The 20,757-nt window shown below is 32.4% G+C and overlaps 1 protein-coding gene across 1 annotated transcript; it reads right to left on the bottom strand.

The window, feature by feature from the left end:
• Nucleotides 1-601: 601 nt before the first annotated feature.
• On the bottom strand, nt 602-4,503 carry LOC111297123 (glutamate dehydrogenase 1-like). Its single transcript, XM_022891744.2, has 10 exons — nt 4,268-4,503; nt 3,351-3,483; nt 2,999-3,112; nt 2,473-2,694; nt 2,265-2,339; nt 2,033-2,149; nt 1,696-1,946; nt 1,353-1,428; nt 1,181-1,267; nt 602-1,015 (listed from the first exon to the last, which is right to left on the bottom strand). Exons 2-10 carry the CDS (start codon nt 3,456-3,458, stop codon nt 830-832), a joined length of 1,236 nt encoding a protein of 411 aa, XP_022747479.2. The 5' UTR covers nt 3,459-3,483; nt 4,268-4,503; the 3' UTR covers nt 602-829.
• Nucleotides 4,504-20,757: the final 16,254 nt, after the last annotated feature.

The following is a 20,757-nucleotide window of genomic DNA, read 5'->3' as shown; positions in this document are numbered from 1 at the left end:
TGTTTAATTTAGATTTTTTTTGGGTTATTATGTAAAATGATTTTGAATTATATATTTTTTGTCAGTTTCGTATGTAAAAAAAAAAAAATGCTCACTTTAATTCTTGAACTTTTTATTTGTCAAGTACTTTGGTTTTGGTATGTAAAAATTTTTAAAATTTTTTATTTAAATGCTGACGTAAAAAATAGATGATATGATAATAATTGACATTTATATCATATATCATAATTTTATTAAGTATTAATATCACTTAAGCAACTTAACTAATAATGTTAATACAGAATATCAAAGTGCTTGATAGAATAAAAATTTAGATATCAAAACGAGAATTTTATTTTTTTTCAAATATCAAATTAATGGAAAGTATATAATATATGGATCATTTTACATATTAACTCATTTTTTTATACATAATAGCTCACGGCGCAGGAGTAAGAAAGGGATTATAGATATTGAGATTTGAGATTTGAGATTCATTTTTCACTAGTATGTTACCTTTTAATGGTAATTATATGAATCCAACTAAAGGAAGCTTTAGATACATGTTTAACTTAGATTTGTTCTGCTGTAAATCGATGACCATTTATCATTAGGCTATTGCTTCAGCCAATTACCTTATCAGAATCAGATATTATATGCTAAGTAATAAAATGATTCTTTGGGGGACAAAACAGGTACTCAAAAGTAGAGCTCAAGGCAGAATTCAACGATTAGGCAACAAATATAAAATGGCTGAACTTCTTTTGAAGCTCCTTACTTGAACGAGATAGTGGACAAGAATCAGGGGCCTTACAGTGGCCACCATCTTTATTCAAACCAGCATAGCATCTTATGCTTCCCAACCTCTTAGAACAGTAGCCCGAGCAACACGGTTAACCCCAAGTGTAAAGGCACCCATACGGAGGTCGCAATTGTGCGTTTGGCACATCTCTTTTACATCTTTGAATCCCTTTGTCATGTATGTCTTTAGCTCATTGTTCACCTTCTCCTCATCCCACATGAAGCCTTGAATGTTCTGCAATGGAAAATGACCAATTAGCTTTACTCTATTGTGCTTGGACTAAGATGGCATCTAAACCAGATAAATCTTTGTCTGTCCCAAAAAAATGGACGACAAATCTTTGCCTGTCCAAAAAAATCTTGGTCTGTAACATAAGCAGAAGATGTACAAATATGATACCTGCACCCATTCGAAGTAACTAACAGTCACTCCTCCTGAGTTTGCATATATGTCTGGAAGGATAACCACCCCTTTCTTTGATAAGATCTGCAGGTAAAAGAAGAGAAAGAATGAAAGTTGTTTGCCCATCTTTTTCGCTGATTGTAGTTGCAAACTTCAGACAAGAACTAACCTCATCGGCCTCTGGATCAGTCGGATGGTTTGCAGCTTCAATGATAAACTTGGCTTTAATCTCATTTGCATTTTCCCTTCATTACCATCAAAGGACAATGTTTAGTTTTATTGAACTCATTAATATAGAAAGTTCTTGAGGGCAAGCTTTGGAGCAATGAAAAGGTTGCTCCTTTGTGATCGGAACGGGTTCAAATCCTGAAAACAGCCTTTCTGCAGAAAAAAAATGCAGAGGGAAGGCTGCGTACTATGAACCCTCCCCCAACCCTCGCAAAGCGGGGAGCTTTGTGCACCGGGGTTTGTCCTTTATTAACATAGAAAGTTCTTGTTGCAGAAAAAGAAACCTGTTGACAACACCGCCAAGTGCTGCTGGGATGAGTATGTCACAGTCTTCAACCAGAACCGACTTGGGATCTATAGAATCTCCACCATGGAATCCTTTGACACCCTTGTTTTCTTTCACATGCTTGAGAAGGTTGGGAATATCAATTCCTTTGCTGTTCTTTATGGCTCCTGTGATATCACTTACTGCAACAATCTTCCCACCCTTTTCATGTATGAGTTGCGCAGCCCATGAACCAACATTTCCAAAACCCTGAAATTGAATTACTTTCATCATTTTAAGAACTGGTACTTTTAAGGGGCAAAAAAAAATACCACTAGCTGCCATCAGAGCTCCACCTGTATTACAAATTTTTTCCCAGAGATGGTCTTTCCATGCTCATTCAGAAGGGCCTCTGTCGCAAAGAGTACTCCTCTGCCAGTAGCTGCATCTCTACCAAGTGATCCTCCAAGATCCTAGAGGAAAAAGAGTGAAATTAATGAGTCAATTTGCACAAATGTCTATGCTTGAATTTAGCATAATGCAATGTGAAGTTGAATGTGATCTCTCTCTCTCTTTTGATATACTCACAGTTGGTTTTCCAGTCACTACAGCAGGTGAATAGCCATGGAATTTGGAGTACTCATCTAGTATCCATGCCATTGTCTGTTTAACCAACAGAAAATGCCATTATCAATGTCAAAGTTCACTTTTTAAATACTAGAACCAACTAGTCCATCTACAAGGACCAGCAGGAAAGGAAAATTGGTAGAACTGAGATATTTGAGGCATACTTTACCTGTGGACCTGTTCCCATATCAGGTGCTGGAACATCTGTGTGAATTCCAATCAGGTCATGTATCTTTTGGGTGAAAACTCGAGTAAGCCGTTCTAGCTCAGATGTGCTTAACTCTCTTGGATCACATCCTATCCCACCTTTAGCCCCACCATATGGGATATTGGCAACTGCAGTCTTCCATGTCATTAGTTGTGCTAAAGCATTCACTTCATCTGGGTCAACCTACATGATTCATAGGATGATCAGAATCCAAACTACATTAAAAAAAAAAAAAAGGAGGTTTCCATTTGTCCGATAAACTTCAAGAAGGCCGACAGCTGTGTGGGTAGAGTGCTGGATTCTTAGTTCTAGTAATCAGGTTTCAAGTCCGGGCAACCCCAAATACCAAAAAAAAAAAAACTTGAAGAAGAGAAAATGATACTATCAGGCATGTTAAGTTTGAAGTGCATATGTTCTATCTAGCAGGAGAATAACTTTCTGCTATTGTCATAGTTCAGAAGATTTCAAACAGAAGAATGTGATCAACCTCAGGGTGATATCTGATTCCTCCTTTCATGGGGCCTCTTGCATTGTCATGCTGAACCCTGAAGCCAACAAAAGATGTCAAAGTGCCATCATCTTTAGGTATGGTGCATTCAACCTGCAAAATATGTTCAAAATCAACGAGTGCAGCAGAGTAGAATAGAGTAAATCTACCAGAGACCAGCATTACTGGATAAATGAGTAGTTGATTTGGGTAATTAAAATTTCAAATCAAACTGTAGCATGCTATTGGAACATCATCTCCAAGTCCTCTTGAACCTTCATGGATTCATTTTTACTTCATTGTAAAATAAATGAGAGACAGATGGAGAACAAAGAGAAATTTAATTAATCACCTTAATTTCCCTGAAAGGAATGAGCAAACTCTTTTCAAGCTTAGAGTCCAAGCCAAGAAGCCGGGCTGCCAGCTTAAAGTTTCTGTTGGTTGCCACTAATGCATTCATTGTTGTTCTTAGCAATTAACACTTTCTGAAGAGAAAAAGAACGAAAACAAACGACTCAGAAGTCAGAAGATCAAGATATCTTTGCTTTTTGATCCAAGATGAAGAAGTTGAATCAATTTAAACCATTTCCCTTATGGACAAACATGTCTAAAAGTTGAATGTGATTCATGTGCAGGATAATGAAGTCAATACCAAGAAAAACAGACTTGTTTGTTTCTAAGGATAACAGATTAGAACTCTGCACTTGTTATATTATATCAGCATTTTACAGCTAATTCTGACAAGCAAGAATTGCTGCCTAACTTCCATTATTAAATTGCAAATTGATCTTAAGATTCTGCTACATAGGCTCTGCGTTTACACTAAATCTTCATCTTCATGTCAGAACCTGATATTTTATATTGCCTCAAGAAAATTTAAACACCAGCATATTTCAAATTGTTAATAAAATTAGACCTGTCAAATTGAAGGGTAGAGGTGCAAAGGTCAAAATCCTTCCCCTTACTAAATTTACATCAGAAATTCAGTAAGATTAATGTGATATTATTTATTTATCCTTTGATTAATGTGATACACTGAGCTTTGTGTAGTTCATAAATTACTCCATCATTAATTTAATTAATTCATCACCAAGTTTTTAGCTGACAACTTCAAGAATTAGATGTAATTTTTTATTTGTCTTAAAACAGGTTTAGCCTTCACCAGACCAACCTATCCAAATCAAAACCAACTTCCAAGTTGATAACAAAGAAAAAAAGATTAAAATATATATATATATATCAGAACACAGAAGCTATCAGAGCTCTTACCTGAGTTACTGGAATTGATCAGCACTTGAAATTTGATATCAGCTTCAAACAAAGGAGTGAAAGTGAAGCCAAAGTTCAACTCGGAATCCAAGAGTAAATAGCCAAAGACGGAATCAGAATCATATTCCTACCAAGAATCCACCAAAACAACTTATCATCACCAAAATGCCTGAAATCCTGGAGATAGTTGGATTTATGTGCCTGTTAAAGTAGAACTATGGCCCCCTCTACTTACTACTAATTGAGTTTAAGTTGGATTCTTAATATGATATCAGAATCAAAATTTTCTTTCCGTTAAATTTTCAATATCCTGTAATCTTATATTTGTCGTAACGTCTAGATCCGGGGATCTATCGCTAGACAGTGACTTTTAGGGAGTCGCCACCAATCTTTTTTATCTAGGTGCGATTGGCCACCTAAGGAATCTGTCCTTTCAGGGAACACCTAAGCTTAAGGGTCCCTAAAAGAATAGGTTCAGGTCTGCTAACCAGAACAGGGTTCGGGAGTTCGATTACGTGTGAGGAAAGTTATAGCACTCTCACAACGCCCATCAAAAGATGGTATCAGCTTAAATTTGTGTTATCCAAAAACTTTAAAATTTTACCAAGTAGTTAATTATTGAAAATTATTCTCAATTGACTCTAATACTTTTAGCAGAAAATTGAGAAAATTCTCTCACCTCAAGAGTATGCAAGAAAAACTACTGTTTCACTTACAGAAGCTCCGTCGTCGGATTATTTAAAGAAGAAAAAAAAACAAAATCAAAATTAAGATAGAAAGGAAGGAAAGAATGATTTTTTTTTTTTGGAGGAAAAATTGATACTTTCAACTTTTCCTCAAAAATATTTTTTTGGAAATTTCGATTTTCAAGGAAAATTGATACTTTGATACTTTCAACTTTTCCCTAAAAATATATATTTTTTAAATTTATTTCTGAGGAAAATTGATACTTTCAACTTTTCCCCAAAAATATTTTTTGGAAATTTATTTTTAAGGAAAATTGATACTTTCAACTTTTCCCTAAAAATATTTTTTTTTTGGAAATTTATTTTTCTTTTAAGGAAAATTGATACTTTCAACTTTTCCCTAAAAATTTTCTTTTTTGAAATTTATTTCTGAGAAAAATTGATACTTTCAACTTTTTCCCAAAAATATTTTTTGGAAATTTATTTCTAAGGAAAATTGATACTTTCAACTTTTCCCTAAAAATATATTTTTTTGGAATTTTTTATTTTTATTTAAAGAAAATAAAATAATAAAAAATAAAAAATAATATTACATAAACATAATCTAATAAATAAAAAATAAAATAAACAAATAAACAAAGAAAGAAAAAAAATTCAAAGAAAGAAAAAAAAAAAAAAAAACATGGAGCGGCTCGGATCGCGGCTCGGCTCGGCTCGGCTCAAGGCAGGGAAACAGCTTGGGGGAGCGGCTTGGTAGCTTGGCTTGGCTCGGCTCGGCTCAGAGGGGGCAGGCACGCGCGGGTCAGAATCGGGTTGACGCTCGAGTCGGGTCGGGTTTCGGCAAAACACGCGGATCCTCTGATTAATTTAAAGCCAAAACGATGTCGTTTTGGGAGGGTATAAAAGGCAATCCCCTTCGTTTTTTCGGAAGAACGCTTCTTCCTCTCTCTCTTCTTCCCTTTTCCTCTCCCTTCTCTCTAAAAACTGAAGAACATCGGTGCCGGATTCTGGAAAATGTCACCGGAATCTAAAAATTTCGTCGAAAGTTGGCCGGAATATCACCGGTTTCTGGGATTCTTCGTCGGAAACTGGGTTGGTCGCCGGAAACTTCAAGGTTGGCCAGAATTTTCGCCGGAAAATTCAAACTTCGCCGAAATTTTCACCGGAATCTGAAAATTTCCCAGAAATTTCCAGAAAAAAATTTCGCCAAAAATTTCTAAAAAATTTTTCTCACTCCCAGAACACTCCTAAACTTTTCTTAGCTTCCTATACGCCTCATTTTCTCTCAAATCAGTAGCTTTGCTTACTGTTTTCTCTGTGTTTCATTCTGTTCCAGGAGGTGCTTTATATAGGGATTGATCAAGAGTTTCTGATCAATCCCAATTCCTCTTTGGACGGAAATTCAATCTTTGAATCCAGTCTGGACTCTTCTGATTGAATTCCCACTCCTAGTGGGATTCTTCAACTTTCAATCCTAGCCCTCCAAAATAAAAATCAAAATAAAAAAAAAATACTAGATAATTAGAAAAGATAAATCAAAAGATATTATAGGATAAAAATAATAATAAAAAAAAAATCAGATATATAATTAGATAAGTAAAAATACAAAAATAAATAAAATAAAAAAGATAAAATATATATATACATATTAGTAATAATACATAAATAATAAAATACACATAAATATTAACAAAAAATAAATAAATAAATATATACATATATTAATACATAATAATAATAATAAATAATACAATACATAAAATACAAAAGAAGAAAAAAAAAATACAAGATAAAATTGAATTGGGCTTACCCATTTGGGCCAGGCCCAATTGATCTGGGCCGGACCCAATTGGGTGTCTACAGCTGCCCCTCTTTGCACATTTTCTGTGAAACAGAAATTGCGCAAAGACGTAGACACCCAATCAAGACTCAACTCAACATTTTTTGGTTTTTTTGTTTTTTTTGTTTTTTTGTTTTTTTTGTTTTTTTTTTTTTTTTTTGTTTTTTTGTTTGTTTTTTTTTTTTTTTTTACCAAAGCTCCTCTAAACAGAGGCTCAACGACTTTGAGAAACATAAATTGCTCCTCTAAACAGAGGCACCACGACTTTTGAAAAGTAAATTGCTCCTCTAAATAGAGACAACGAACTTGGAAAAGTAAATTGCTCCTCTAAACAGAGGCACCATGACTTTGGAAAAGTAAGAGGCACCATGACTTTGGAAAAGTAAATTGCTCCTCTAAACAGAGGTACCACGACTTTGGAAAAGTAAATTGCTCCTCTAAACAGAGGCAACGAACTTTGAAAAGTAAATTGCTCATCTAAACAGAGGTACCACGACTTTGGAAAAGTAAATTGCTCCTCTAAACAGAGGTACCACGACTTTGGAAAAATAAATTGCTCCTCTAAACAGAGGCAACGAACTTTGAAAGTAAATTGCTCCTCTAAACAGAGGCAACGAACTTTGAAAAAGTAAATTGCTCCTCTAAACAGAGGCAACGACTTTGGAAAAGTAAATTGCTCCTCTAAACAGAGGTACCACGACTTTGGAAAAATAAATTGCTCCTCTAAACAGAGGCAACGAACTTTGAAAAGTAAATTGCTCCTCTAAACAGAGGCAACGAACTTTGAAAAGTAAATTGCTCCTCTAAACAGAGGCACCACGACTTTTGAAAAGTAAATTGCTCCTCTAAACAGAGGCAACGGAACTTTGAAAGTAAATTCTCCTAGACAATCATGTCCGAAGGAGTTGAAAGTTGTGTTTGAGAGAATTTCAGGAGATCATGCCCAAAGGTCTTATAAATCAACCCTGATACCAAAAGACATCCTATTTCAAGGATTAGGAACTTACCTGACAAGTTTTTTTCTCCATCTTGCAAAATATCTTCATATTTGTCTTCTCCATATGGGATGTTGAAACACCCCTGCTTCTTGAATTTATACACTATAATTTCCTGAAAGTAGTGTATGCTATGTAAGTGCATATGAATTTCAATGCATGCTATGCAAATGTTGGCCAATTAATTCCTGTTCAATGTATGGTACTCAAGTTTCTCAAGCTCTTTTCTTGGGCATCAAGCCCTTTGATTCTTCAAGGATCCAATTGCACTGCTCTTCTAAGATCGAACCAGTGTAGCTCTCAATTGTCCTTTCCACTCACATTCTTTCCCTGTTCAGTTTCTCAATACTTTGGAATAAGCTTCATCAATCGATCATCCCTTGACCATCATTCAATGAATTACTAGCAAATTTCAAAACAAATTTTATCCACCATCACTGGGTCCTTGTCTCAGCATCAACCATTCCAAAACAAACTCTGTCCACTGATTGTTCCCACCATTCGACCAATTCACCCTTGTACTCATCACTTAGTTGTATCGTTTTTCAAGATTTGCCCCATCATATTCTCTATTTGATCATATCATACATCCTTCTAAATCATCTCATCTAGCATTTCTTCATCATCTTAGATTTCTTTTCAAATGAATATAAGATTCTTTTAAACACATATTCATTCATTCATTATCATTTCAATTCTTGACAAATATAATGCAATCAAGCATTTTTTCAATTCATTCTAGGGGTGAAACAATAAGAGAATAGAAGGTGAATTATGGTAAAGATAATCAATGGAGATCTATTTTGGTAGAAAATAAATGGGAAAGGAAATAAATTGGATGTCATTGAGGTGAATGGTATGTCCAAATGATGAATATTCAGACAATTTTCAACATTAATCTAGGATTCTTTTTCAAAAACTTATTTCATTTACTGTTGAAGTCATCTTGAGCTTGGCGAACTCTACCCCAGTCTTTGAGGGATCTTCAGATATCTTTGATCTTTCATTCATGTGAGCCATTTGACCTGGATCTTTTTTTTTTTGGGTACCAAAATCACCCTTTCAGGTTTTCAATTTGGATCTTTTTTTTCATTTTTTCATTTTCTCATTTTTCCCCTTTTTTTTTTCTTTTTTTTTCTCTTTTCTCATTTTTCATCTAGTGTTGATATCTTTCATGTAGCATGATTCCATTGCTTCATCATGAGCATGTCTTTGCTCAACCTATGATCATTCAAGTTGGGTACTCACACTTGATCCAAATGGACTTTTCAAGGTTGTAATGTAGGCCAAGGTGAAGGGTCATAAAAAAAATGGATATAATAGGCTCAAAACATGTATTAAAAAGGTTCAAAACCAAAGGATCATTCGATACAACTTGGCATTTTGCCCCACATCGTTTCACTACTTTTTTTTCTCTCACACAAAGGATTCTCGTTACTTTGCCCCAAGTCATGTGTGGCATTTATTTTTCTTTTGCTTTTTTTTCTCTTTCCATTTTTGAGACCTTTTGTGGTGTTCTTTTTTTTTTTTCAAAATTTACCCTCCAGTGTAGAGGGTGATCCTTGGTTGGGATTCTTAAAAAAAAATGATAAGCTTAAAGGGGTAACAATAAATGGTTTTTCAAATGGTAAAAGAAAGATGGTCATTTTTCATCTCAATTGTGAATACCTTTCTTGAACATCATCTATTGAACAAAGCTCATGAACTTGTATAAAAGATTACACATCTTCAAGATATATCTATTTCACCTTCAGTAACAGCTTACTTTTTGCTCAAATCATCTCCTCACATTGACGTGGATGAGTTTTCAAAATTAAATCCCATAATTATTGTTATCATTGTCTAAATATTCATCATCTGAAATCTAAGAAAGGAAGTATAAAGTTATGAAAGGTAACAAAGCATGGAGTAATGGTCAAGTGAAAGAGAAAAATGTAATGAAATGCATTGACTTGCCTTTATTAAAATGATAACAAGTGAAGTCATATTACAAAAAAAAATCTAACATTGTTTGAAAAGAAATCCCAAAATGACAGAAGAAACCTTCAACCAGCCTTATCTTCATTGACATCTTGCCCCTCAATTCATTATGAATCTCCGGATCCTTTCTGTTCTTGACTTTCGCTCAGTACACTAACATTAGGTGCTGTTGCTTTTCCTTGATCAAAACTTACCATTCCATCATTGATCAACCGTTGCACCTTATACTTTAAAGCAGTGCAATTTTTCAGTAGAATGGCCAGTAATTCTATAGTGATAGTCGCAGTGGGCTGTAGGATCATACCACTTTGGGTAGGGTGGTTTAAGCGGCTCCACATGGCTGGGGGCAATCAAGTGGCTATTATAGAGTTCTCGATATAACTCTGTATAAGTCATAGGGATTGGATCAAATACAGGTTTTTCTCGAGTAGTCCGTTGTTCTCGTGAGCCATTTGCTGGGTTAGTAGGACGAATTTAGGTTCTTACAGGAGCTTGAATGTTAAGGTGGTAAGTGGATGAATAAGATGGTTGTGGGGCTAGCTGGTATGGGTAGGATGAGGCATTATTCACAGCAGGATAGTATGGAGAGTAACCTTGGGATGGATAGGGTTGATAACCCCCGAATTGTTGTCTATCAAAGCTCACAGCTTGAGCTTCAGCTTCTTTCTTTTCTGATGTCTTCTTGGTTTCTCCTCCTCTTAACTTGCCATTTTTTATGGCACTTTCAATAATTTCTCCAGAGATTACCATGTCAGCAAAATTCTTTGTTACATTTCCTATCATCTTTTCATAATAGGGAGGCTTCAAAGTACTGACAAATAACACTGTAGTTTCTTTCTCAGTCAAAGGAGGTTGTACTTGAGAAGCAATATCCCTCCACCTCTGGGCATACTCTTTAAAAGACTCATTTGACTTTTTCTCTAGATTTTGTAAAGACAAACGATCAGGAGCCAAATCGATAATGTGTCGATATTGACTGATGAAGTCATGTGCCATATCACTCCAAGAGCGAATACGAGTCCTATCCAACTGAACATACCATCTGGCGGCAGAGCCAGTAAGACTGTCTTGAAAAACATGCATCAATAGCTTTTCATCATGCGCATGAGCTGCCATCTTTCTGCAATACATTGTGATGTGAATTTTGGGGCATTTTGTACCATCATATTTTTCAAATTTTGGTACTTTGAACTTATAAGGAATAACCACATCAGGGACTAGGCAGAGCCCAGCAGTATCAACTGACCCATAAAAGCTAAATCCTTCCACAGCCCTTAGCCTTTGCTCTAGCATGCTAATCTTGAAACTTTTCTGAGCTTCCTCTCTTATCTTTTCCTTCTCTTTCTCTTTTAGATCATCTAGGTTAGGAATTGGTTCTGTTGCCTTTTTAGTGAAGACAGGATTTATATAGCTATTATACTGCCCTGGGTTGAAAGCTGATGGCATTCCAGGATATGTTGGATATACGAAGTGTTGTGGTGGGACCTCTTAAGCAGACTGGGCTTGAGGTGGACCAAAACTTGGAAGGTACAAAGGGTCAGCCACTTCTTGTAAATGGGGAACTTGTTGGCTTGTATTTCTTTCAACCCCTTTCCCCTTATTCATGTTATTGAAGGCCTCCAGAATCTTGCTTAGTTCACTTTCAATCTTCTCCTAAGCTTTTTCTAGCTTTTCAAATCTATGAGAACTTTCTTCTTCCATTTGTCTTGCTCTGGATCTTGTGTTGTATGGATGAGCAGGATTTTCGCTAGATGGAGCTATCCTGGGACCTTGAGTACCATACTTATGATTAGAAATGTTATGCTATGCTTTATGTATGGTGCTCAAATGAAATGCACATTTTTTTAAATGAAATCTAGTATGAAATGGATGCAAATGATTGTGTTAAAACATGGTCATGAAAATAATGCAGATGCATAAAATCAGACAAACAATACAGTTAGTTTCATGGATGAGATGAAAATGATGCTGATGCATAATGTTACATATGATAATAAAAATGATGCACAAAGTCAGACAATCAAAATGATTAGATAAACACCATTTTTATGTCCTAATTTCAGGGTATATCTATCATTGGGTAGAAAGGGCTCTATCCTAGGTGTAGGCACTCTTAAAGTTCACTACATGCGGTTTTAAGGTCAGAGTCTAAAGGTCCTCAAATTGCTCCTTACATCCCTGTCCATTACAGACTAGTAAGGCACCCTAATCCTCACCCATTACAGGCTACAAGCGGAAAAGGTTCAATTTGAGTGGGAGTATTTCGCTAGCCACTGCGGAGGCATTAGACCTCACGAAAGCAATAGGTACTTTACTCCCTCCTAGAGGGACGGAGCTCGGGTATAAAGCTCATGTTATGCACATGCATATGAATGACATAATTAATAAGGTAACTAAAACATGAATGAATAACAACACATATATACAACAAGGTTCAATTTCATTTGGCTTTTGGATAACACAAATTATTTGCTGGCCTGACTCTCAAGGTCCCCAGTGGAGTCGCCAAGCTGTCGTAACGTCTAGATCCGGGGATCTATCGCTAGACATTGACTTTTAGGGAGTCGCCACAAATCTTTTTTATCTAGGTGCGATTGGCCACCTAAGGAATCTGTCCTTTCAGGGAACACCTAAGCTTAAGGGTCCCTAAAAGAATAGGTTCAGGTCTGCTAACCAGAACAGGGTTCGAAAGTTCGATTACGTGTGAGGAAGGTTATAGCACCCTCACAACGCCCATCAAAAGATGGTATCAGCTTAAATTTGTGTTATCCAAAAGCTTTAAAATTTTACCAAGTAGTTAATTATTAAAAATTATTCTCAATTGACTCTAATACTTTTAGCAGAAAATTGAGAAAATTCTCTCACCTCAAGAGTATGCAAGAAAAACTACTGTTTCACTTACAGAGGCTCCGTTGTCGGATTATTTAAAGAAGAAAAAAAAACAAAATCAAAATTAAGATAGAAAAGAAGGAAATAATGATTTTTTTTTTTGGAGGGAAAATTGATGCTTTCAACTTTTCCCTAAAAATATTTTTTGGAAATTTATTTCTAAGGAAAATTGATACTTTCAACTTTTCCCTAAAAATATATTTTTTTGGAATTTTTTATTTTTATTTAAAGAAAATAAAATAATAAAAAATAAAAAAGAATATTACATAAACCTAATCTAATAAATAAAAAATAAAATAAACAAATAAACAAAGAAAAAAAAATTCAAAGAAAGAAAAAAAAAAAAAAACCTGGAGCGGCTCGGATCGCGGCTCGGCTCGGTTCGATTCAAGGCAGGGAAATGGCTCGGGGGAGCGGCTTGGTAGCTTGGCTCGGCTCGGCTCGGCTCGGAGGGGGCAGGCACGCGCGGGTCAGAATCGGGTCGACGCTCGGGTCGGGTCGGGTTTCGGCAAAACGCGCGAATCCTCTGATTAATTTAAAGCCAAAACGACGTCGTTTTGGAAGGGTATAAAAGGCAATCCCCTTCATTTTTTCGGCAGAACGCTTCTCCCTCTCTCTCTTCTTCCCTTTTCCTCTCCCTTCTCTCTAAAAACTGAAGAACACCGGTGCCGGATTCTGGAAAATGTCACTGGAATCTGGAAATTTCGCCGAAAGTTGGCCGAAATATCACCGATTTCTGGGATTCTTCGTCGAAAACTGGGTTGGTCGTCGGAAACTTCAAGGTTGGCCGGAATTTTTGCCGGAAAATTCAAACTTTGCCGGAATTTTCGTCGAAATCTGGAAATTTCCCAGAAATTTCCAAAAAAAAATTTCGTCAAAAATTTCTAAAAAATTTTTCTCACTCCCAGAACACTCCTAAACTTTTCTTAGCTTCCTATACGCCTCATTTTCTCTCAAATCAGTAGCTTTGCTTACTGTTTTCTCTGTGTTTCATTCTGTTCCAGGAGGTGCTTTATATAGGGATTGATCAGGAGTTTCTGATCAATCCCCTAGCCCTCCAAAATAAAAATAAAAAAAAAAACACTAGATAATTAGAAAAGATAAATCAAAAGATATTATAGGATAAAAATAATAATAAAAAAAATATCAGATATATAATTAGATAAGTAAAAATACAAAAATAAATAAAATAAAAAAGATAAAAAATATATATATACATATTAGTAATAATACATAAATAATAAAATACACATAAATATTAACAAAAAATAAATAAATAAATAAATATATACATATATTAATACATAATAATAATAATAAATAATACAATACATAAAATACAAAAGAAAAAAAAAATACAAAATAAAATTGAATTGGGCTTACCCATTTGGGTCAGGCCCAATTGATCTGAGCCGGACCCAATTGGGTGTCTACAATATTTAAGCTGAATCTCTCCACTTACTGTTAATTAATTTTAAATTAATTGTTTAACAGTGCCTATCAATCAACAGTTCAACATGTCATCATTAGAATATGATGCTTTCTTTGCACCAGACAGAACCATCTTCCTCATAAAGCTCACATTCCATCAAGTGATTTTGAAAGAAAGTGAAAGAAAATTTTTTGTCTGCTTACAGGTACAAATTGTTGGTAATCCAACGCGAACTCCATTTGCATATCAGATTTCTTGGAAAATTTTTTACAGAAATGTTATTGTTTTTCAACACATTACATGAACTTTTTCATTTGCAGTGTTCAGATAATTTGGTCAGGCCTTAGTGGGGTATTTGTAGTGGCCATGACATGGTTTTGAAAGCAGAAAAAGCTCTTTATCAGGTTTTTTAAAATCTTTGCTCAGCAAAAGGGACTGAACGTGGAGATCAATCAAAAGAAAAGGAAAAAAAATCTGATTTGACAAATTAGAGCTCAAAGAGTAATTTGTCTTTTGAATTGAGGAACCTTAAGTCCATGGCAAGCTCTTGCCATCCCACTAGATGGTGTAAAAGTTGCAAAGAGTTTGTGAAAGCAGACATCCAAGCTCTTTAATATGCATAGAACAATTCAGACTTAAGCAAACCAATCTACTTTAAAACCTGTTAACTGATAATCTCTACCTTAGAAAGAAACTTTAATGGAAGACAGAAATGTGCAGTGTAAATTTATATATGCAAAAAATTATTATATAAATCAAACAAATTGAAAGTATCACCTTTAGTCAATAAATTTATAAAAGATGTCAGCAACTTGAAAAATAAGAGAATGAGTTATAGATCTTAAAATTTGAACTTGAATGTCATCTCTTAAGATGACCGTATAAAACGAATAATATCATGTTTGCAATATCACATGTAGCTGTTTCATATTTTAAATTATATTAAATGTGAAAAATCTAAAATTACAGTGTATAAATTTATCATTATAAGAAAGAAATGGTTTGTGTAAGGTGCAGACCTACATATTTTCAACATCTATTACCAAAATTTTGTATATAATTAAGCTCAAGTATGTGATTATTATGAGAGATTAGAATATTTGCTTATGCCATTTTGTGATAAAACAATGGTGAATATTCAAAAGCACCTAATTTCCCTTCTATTTATGGCTTCACTTGCTTCATTAAGAATAAAGACCACAATTGCCAGCAATTCAAAATTAGAATCTGGTTAACAGGTTAAGAATAATTAAATTACTATTTAAGGAAAGATTTTTGTAAAAAAAAATGTATTAATTATATATAATATATTATAATATATATATATATATATATATAAATCACTTTAGTCATTGCTATTAGGCACCCATTAACATTTTCCTTCAAATTATAAGTAAACACCATGAATTTCAGGTTTATATGCTCCATAAATGAAGTTTTAGCTTATCCCCATAAAATTAATTACCCATATTTCTTTTTTTTTGTTTTTTATTAGGAGGGCACTGCCCTTGCAAGAAGGGACGGCAGTGAGGGGGTTAAAATCCATGTCCATATGCCCTGTTCAAAGTCTTTTAGCCACTAGATCAAAAGGTGATAGGCTCTTTTGGTTCAATCATTAAAAAAAATTAACCAAAAGATAAACTTATATCCTATGTTTTTTAGCTTAATTAAAGTATATCTTCATTATTATAATTAATCTTATATCTTTAGTTTGATAAAGTTATGAATTCATTTGATAGCATGGTGGAAGAGAATCTTACCATACCACAAGTGTATTTTATGATTGGACTCGTATATATATAATGTCAAGGTATTGTCTTAGAGTCTATTTTGGCTTTCTCTCTTTTTTTCCTTGAAGTACTTAAAGTTGATCATCCCACAAAATGTTCTCTAGAATAAAACTTCGGCCTCCAAAGGTAATTTGTGACTTCTCTCTACCTTTTTGTCTTCCATAGAAAGAAAAAAAAAATATTGAACCAATGAAGATAGAGGGTCAAAAGGGAAGGATTCCACTATGTGCACTAAACCAATTCAAAGAATTGTTGTTTCCTATGAAAGAATTATTAGGAGATAAAAAGGAACATAGCAAGTGTTCCTCCACTAATGCCTACTTTTCTTCCACTCAACCCTTCATCTTTTAGCACAGTGTACAAATCATCCAAAGGTTAATTTCAATAATATTACTTACAAGCATGAATATTGAGGTACATTTTATATTTCATACATATTCATTATCATAATCATAAGGGTTAGGAGGGTTTTTTTTATACAAGATGGTGTAATTTGAGAATAGTGAAAAAGATTGTAATTGCTAGAATTTGATTCTCAAATTTATTAAATATCATCTCTTAAAAAATATAATTTACTGTAAAAACTTGATTTTGGATTGTGTCATTGATGCATCTATAAACCTTACCAATCTATTAATAATAAGTAGATATATACCGGGAGAATTAGTAATGTATCAGAAAATTTTGGCACAAGAAGCCGTAGATACACTTCTTGATAATTGAATTCATGGACAATCAATAAGGGATGGTCATAATAAGGTTTATAAGTTGTTTTCAGAGTTTACTTAAGGCAAAGAGGGAAGATTTTGTGAGATTTGCCTGGCAAACGAGTTGATTATTTGGGATATTCTGTCATTGTTGTTAGTCCCTCGCTTTCATTACATTGCTATAAATTGTCTCGTGAAATAGCGATAAAACTTTTTCAGACATTTGTAATTCGTCGTCTAATTAGACAACATTTTGCTTCGAACATAAGAATTGCTAAGAATAATATTCTAGAAATTTAGATCCCACCAAATTGCATCCCTATACCTTGTTTGCTAAAGTTTTTCCACACTTAACAATGATCTAGCTAGGTATGTAAAATGTAATGCATGAATATACAAATCTTCAAAGAGAATTGAGTTTTCAAACAATGTAATTACTTTTTTTTTCCTTGAAAAATTTTCCATATATAATTGTATTCTAAGCTTCACAATTGATAAAAGTTGATATCACAATTTGAGCTCCCATCTTCTCGGGTGATGTTTTTTAATTGCCTAATTTGTTCTTCATAGACCTAGATAATAAGTCAAGAGATCTACTCAAACAAGTTCATGGAATAAAGTTGTCCTATACCCACAATTCATATAGGGTGCTCTTTTCCTTTTTTTTGCCTTTCAATAATGTCAACTAAAACCCAAATGAGAATCTCAACTTAATATCATTAAACTAACAACTCATTAGTCGAAAATCAAAGTTTTATTATGATTTGGTAGCTTTAGAAAGAAAAAACATTAAGTAAACATCAATGGCGGCCAAGATGATGTAATATATATATATATATATATTCGTCAGTAAAAATTTAAATCTCCATTTTTTTTATGGATAAAGCTAAATCTTCATCTAACACTCAAATCCTAACATTTTAATATTTTTAGCTTGAATTATGTTGATAATATTTTTGGGTGTCTAAGCTAAAAGGAAAGAGCAAAGGTGGAAGGGAAGGACAACTTTAACCTACAATCAAAAAATACGATCAAGAAGCATCGAAGTTGTTGCTTCCTGACATGTTCTAACGCTTAAATCAGTATGGTGCCTAAGGAAGTGTTAGGAAGCAAGGACGATGAAAATGGTAAAATGTATGAAAGAAGTTTCAATGGAAGAAAGTTAGAGAGTGTTAGGTCTACTTCTGTGTTACTTTGAGTACCTGATTTCTCACCTACCTTTAAATGAGATCAAGAGTGATAGCATGATTAAGAGAGTTGACAATTAATAAAATATCCATATGAAGCTCAAAAAGGTCCACTTAAATAGATATGAGTTGTAATTAATGATTGTAAGCATAAATTGTAATTAATGATTGTAAGCATAAATTATATTTAATGATCCTAGGAATAAGTTAAATGCCAATGATTAATTCTGAAATGATTGACTTGACAAACTATTGGTGAGGTTTTGGGTGAGTTTAGAGATGGTAATTTAATTTGTGCTTGATGGGTTTAAACTCGATTCAACCTCTTAAAAAAATTTTTTTTTTTAAATTAAATTTCGAATTAGATCGAATCAGATAATTATAAAATAAAATCAGGGTCAAATTTTAAATAAATCTGTCTCGATCGAATCTGATATATATAATTATTTTTAATTATTTATTTAATTTTATATTTATATTTTTATATGTATTTAATTTTATATTTATATTAAAAATAATATTTTATTAATTTCAAGTCAGGTATAATTTTATACAATATCGAGTCGTGTTGGGTTCAAGTATAACAAAATAAAAAAAAATCTTCAAATTGGGGTTGAGTTCAAATATTATAAGTATAAAATCAAGTCAGGTTCAAAACGAACAAAAATTCATCTCGATTTAATCCGTTATCATCCTTAAATAAGTCATTTTTTTAGTGAAAAACGAGCCATCATTTTAGAGTAAATGATTAATTGTTTAGGTGTGCTTCGCCTGGACAATCCAAAAATCTAATTGTATTGACCAAATTTTAACCGTTAATCAATTGACTTAAGCGTAACAAATTATCAGACTAGTAATGCAAATTTGTAACAATTATTAAATGGGAAAAAAAAATCCATAGAACAAAAGTTTGCAGTTTTGGACAATTTAGTGGACTTTCTTACCTTTTATTGGACATCTTTACAAGCCCAAAAAATTGGGTCTTACCCCTAAATGAAAGGGTGGGTGAAGTATGGATTAATGCATTGGGTTTGCTACGATGAGCCCAATCTTTTAGAATTGGGCTCATTTTGTCCAATAAGGCAACAAGTAGAGCTTTTTCTTGTGGGCTATGGCCGCCTACTGGTTTGGATTTTGTTCTGTTCAGCAAAGTTTCTGAACAAAAGCTAGCAACAAGACAAATAAACACAATTGGGCCAATCAAACTTATTTATCCATTTCAACCAAAAAGAAAGTATGAACAGTAACCTAGTTTCCCTCTCTTAATCACTTGATTCATATGATATTTTAAAGAAGTAACATTTAATAAATTTAAATTTTAAAATTTAATATTGTACCTCTTATCTTTATTTTTAAATTATGGTTTTTTTTTAATGAAAGTATTAGTTTATCTTTAAATTACGAATTTTTTTATTAAAAAAATTAGTATTTACATTTTTAATAATAATAAAACCACCAATAAAAAAAAATACATGATGCAGAAAAATTATCAAATAAATTAATAATAAAGTTTTTTAATTTCACTAACAAGATTAAGATGGTGACTTGTATTTATTGGTATATATTTAAAAAAATAAAAAATAATAATTTTAAAAAATGAGACATATATTATCATTTTAATTCAGTTTATAAAAATAAAAGATTTTACTATCAATATAGTATTAAATAATTTTTCTTTAAATCAATTTGAAGCTTGATGTATAGTATAAAAGTAAGAATAAATAAAATAATAAAAATAATGTATTTTTTAATTTCTCATAAACAACAATATTTCAAAATCACCTTAAAAAACCAAAAAAAAAAAAAAAAAACTGGCATTCAATTAAACAATAAAAAAAATAATGACAAATTTTATCCAAAAACATCAAAGGAAAAAACAAAAAAAAACAATCACAAACCACTTTCTCTGCAATAGCTTCGAAATAATAATAAAGACCCAAAAACAGAAACTTCAAAATACAACTTTGAACTCTCTTTCTGAAGTCAAAGACAATTGTAAAACATAAACTAGCATAGAAGACACCTATAAAAAATGGAAGAACCTTTTGCTATATGCTTACAGATATTCTTCCAAAACATAAAGGCACAACTAAGGATAAAAAAAAATTCAAAAAATTTAAAAATTGATTTAAAATTATAGTATTCGATTTAATTTGGAATGATTTTTTTTATTCAGTTTGAATCAAATTTAAATATTAAATGTATATATTAAGTTTGAATCACATTTCAAATCGGGAGGTAAAACATAAAAAAAAGAAAAATTGAATTGAATTATATGTTTTTCTTAGTTTCCATATATATTTTAAATTTTTATAAAATAAAATAATAATTTTATATCAAATTCTACTTAAATATGCTAAAATTTTATATTAAAATAATATATAAAAATTAAAAATTAATAAATCAAACTAAACAGATAAAATTTGATTTGATCAAATAAATGTTCGATTTAAATTCAGATCAAATTTTAAATTTTTATAATATTATATAATATAAAAAAATTTGAACTGAATCTTATCTGAATCAAATTGTTATCACCCGTAATCACAAACATGTAAAAGAAATTCCTACCTTACTAAAATAACACAGCATTATAAAAGAACCATAAAAAAAAAATAATACATGAAAAGCAAAATCTCTTACCGAATATTTTTTATAAAAGGGTGTATGAATTATTTTTAAATAATAATTTAGAATATGATCAAACTAATAATAATAATAATAATAATAATAATAATAATAATAATAGTACAATTCTTAAAAAGAATTGATTCAGAGAATTCCAATGAGAATAATAATAAGGGATTAGGCAAATGGTTAAAATTTAGATTTTAAATATAAAATATTTAAATTCAATTTTTTTGATTTTTTGTTAGTAAATTGTTTGTAAGTTCAAATTTTAAAATATAAAATATTTTTTTAAATATAAAATATATAATTATTAATTATATATAAATAAAAAATTTTAAAATAATTTAAAAATA

Source organism: Durio zibethinus, chromosome 12 (genome assembly GCF_047325235.1).
Source record: "Durio zibethinus cultivar Kanyao isolate XHJ-2024 chromosome 12, ASM4732523v1, whole genome shotgun sequence".
NCBI classification, from domain to species: Eukaryota; Viridiplantae; Streptophyta; class Magnoliopsida; order Malvales; family Malvaceae; genus Durio; species Durio zibethinus.
Note: the sequence above shows the minus strand (reverse complement) of the source record. Positions and strands in the feature narration are given on the sequence as shown.

Bases quoted from the DNA above. Each gene is read 5' to 3' on its own strand.
- LOC111297123 (XM_022891744.2), bottom strand. From the start codon at position 3,458: ATGAATGCATTAGTGGCAACCAACAGAAACTTTAAGCTGGCAGCCCGG. The intron at 1,947-2,032 runs GTGGAGCTCTGA...ATTCAATTTCAG, and splicing joins GGAAAAAATTTGTAATACAG to GGTTTTGGAAATGTTGGTTC. The intron at 1,016-1,180 runs GTATCATATTTG...TTTCCATTGCAG, and splicing joins GTTACTTCGAATGGGTGCAG to AACATTCAAGGCTTCATGTG.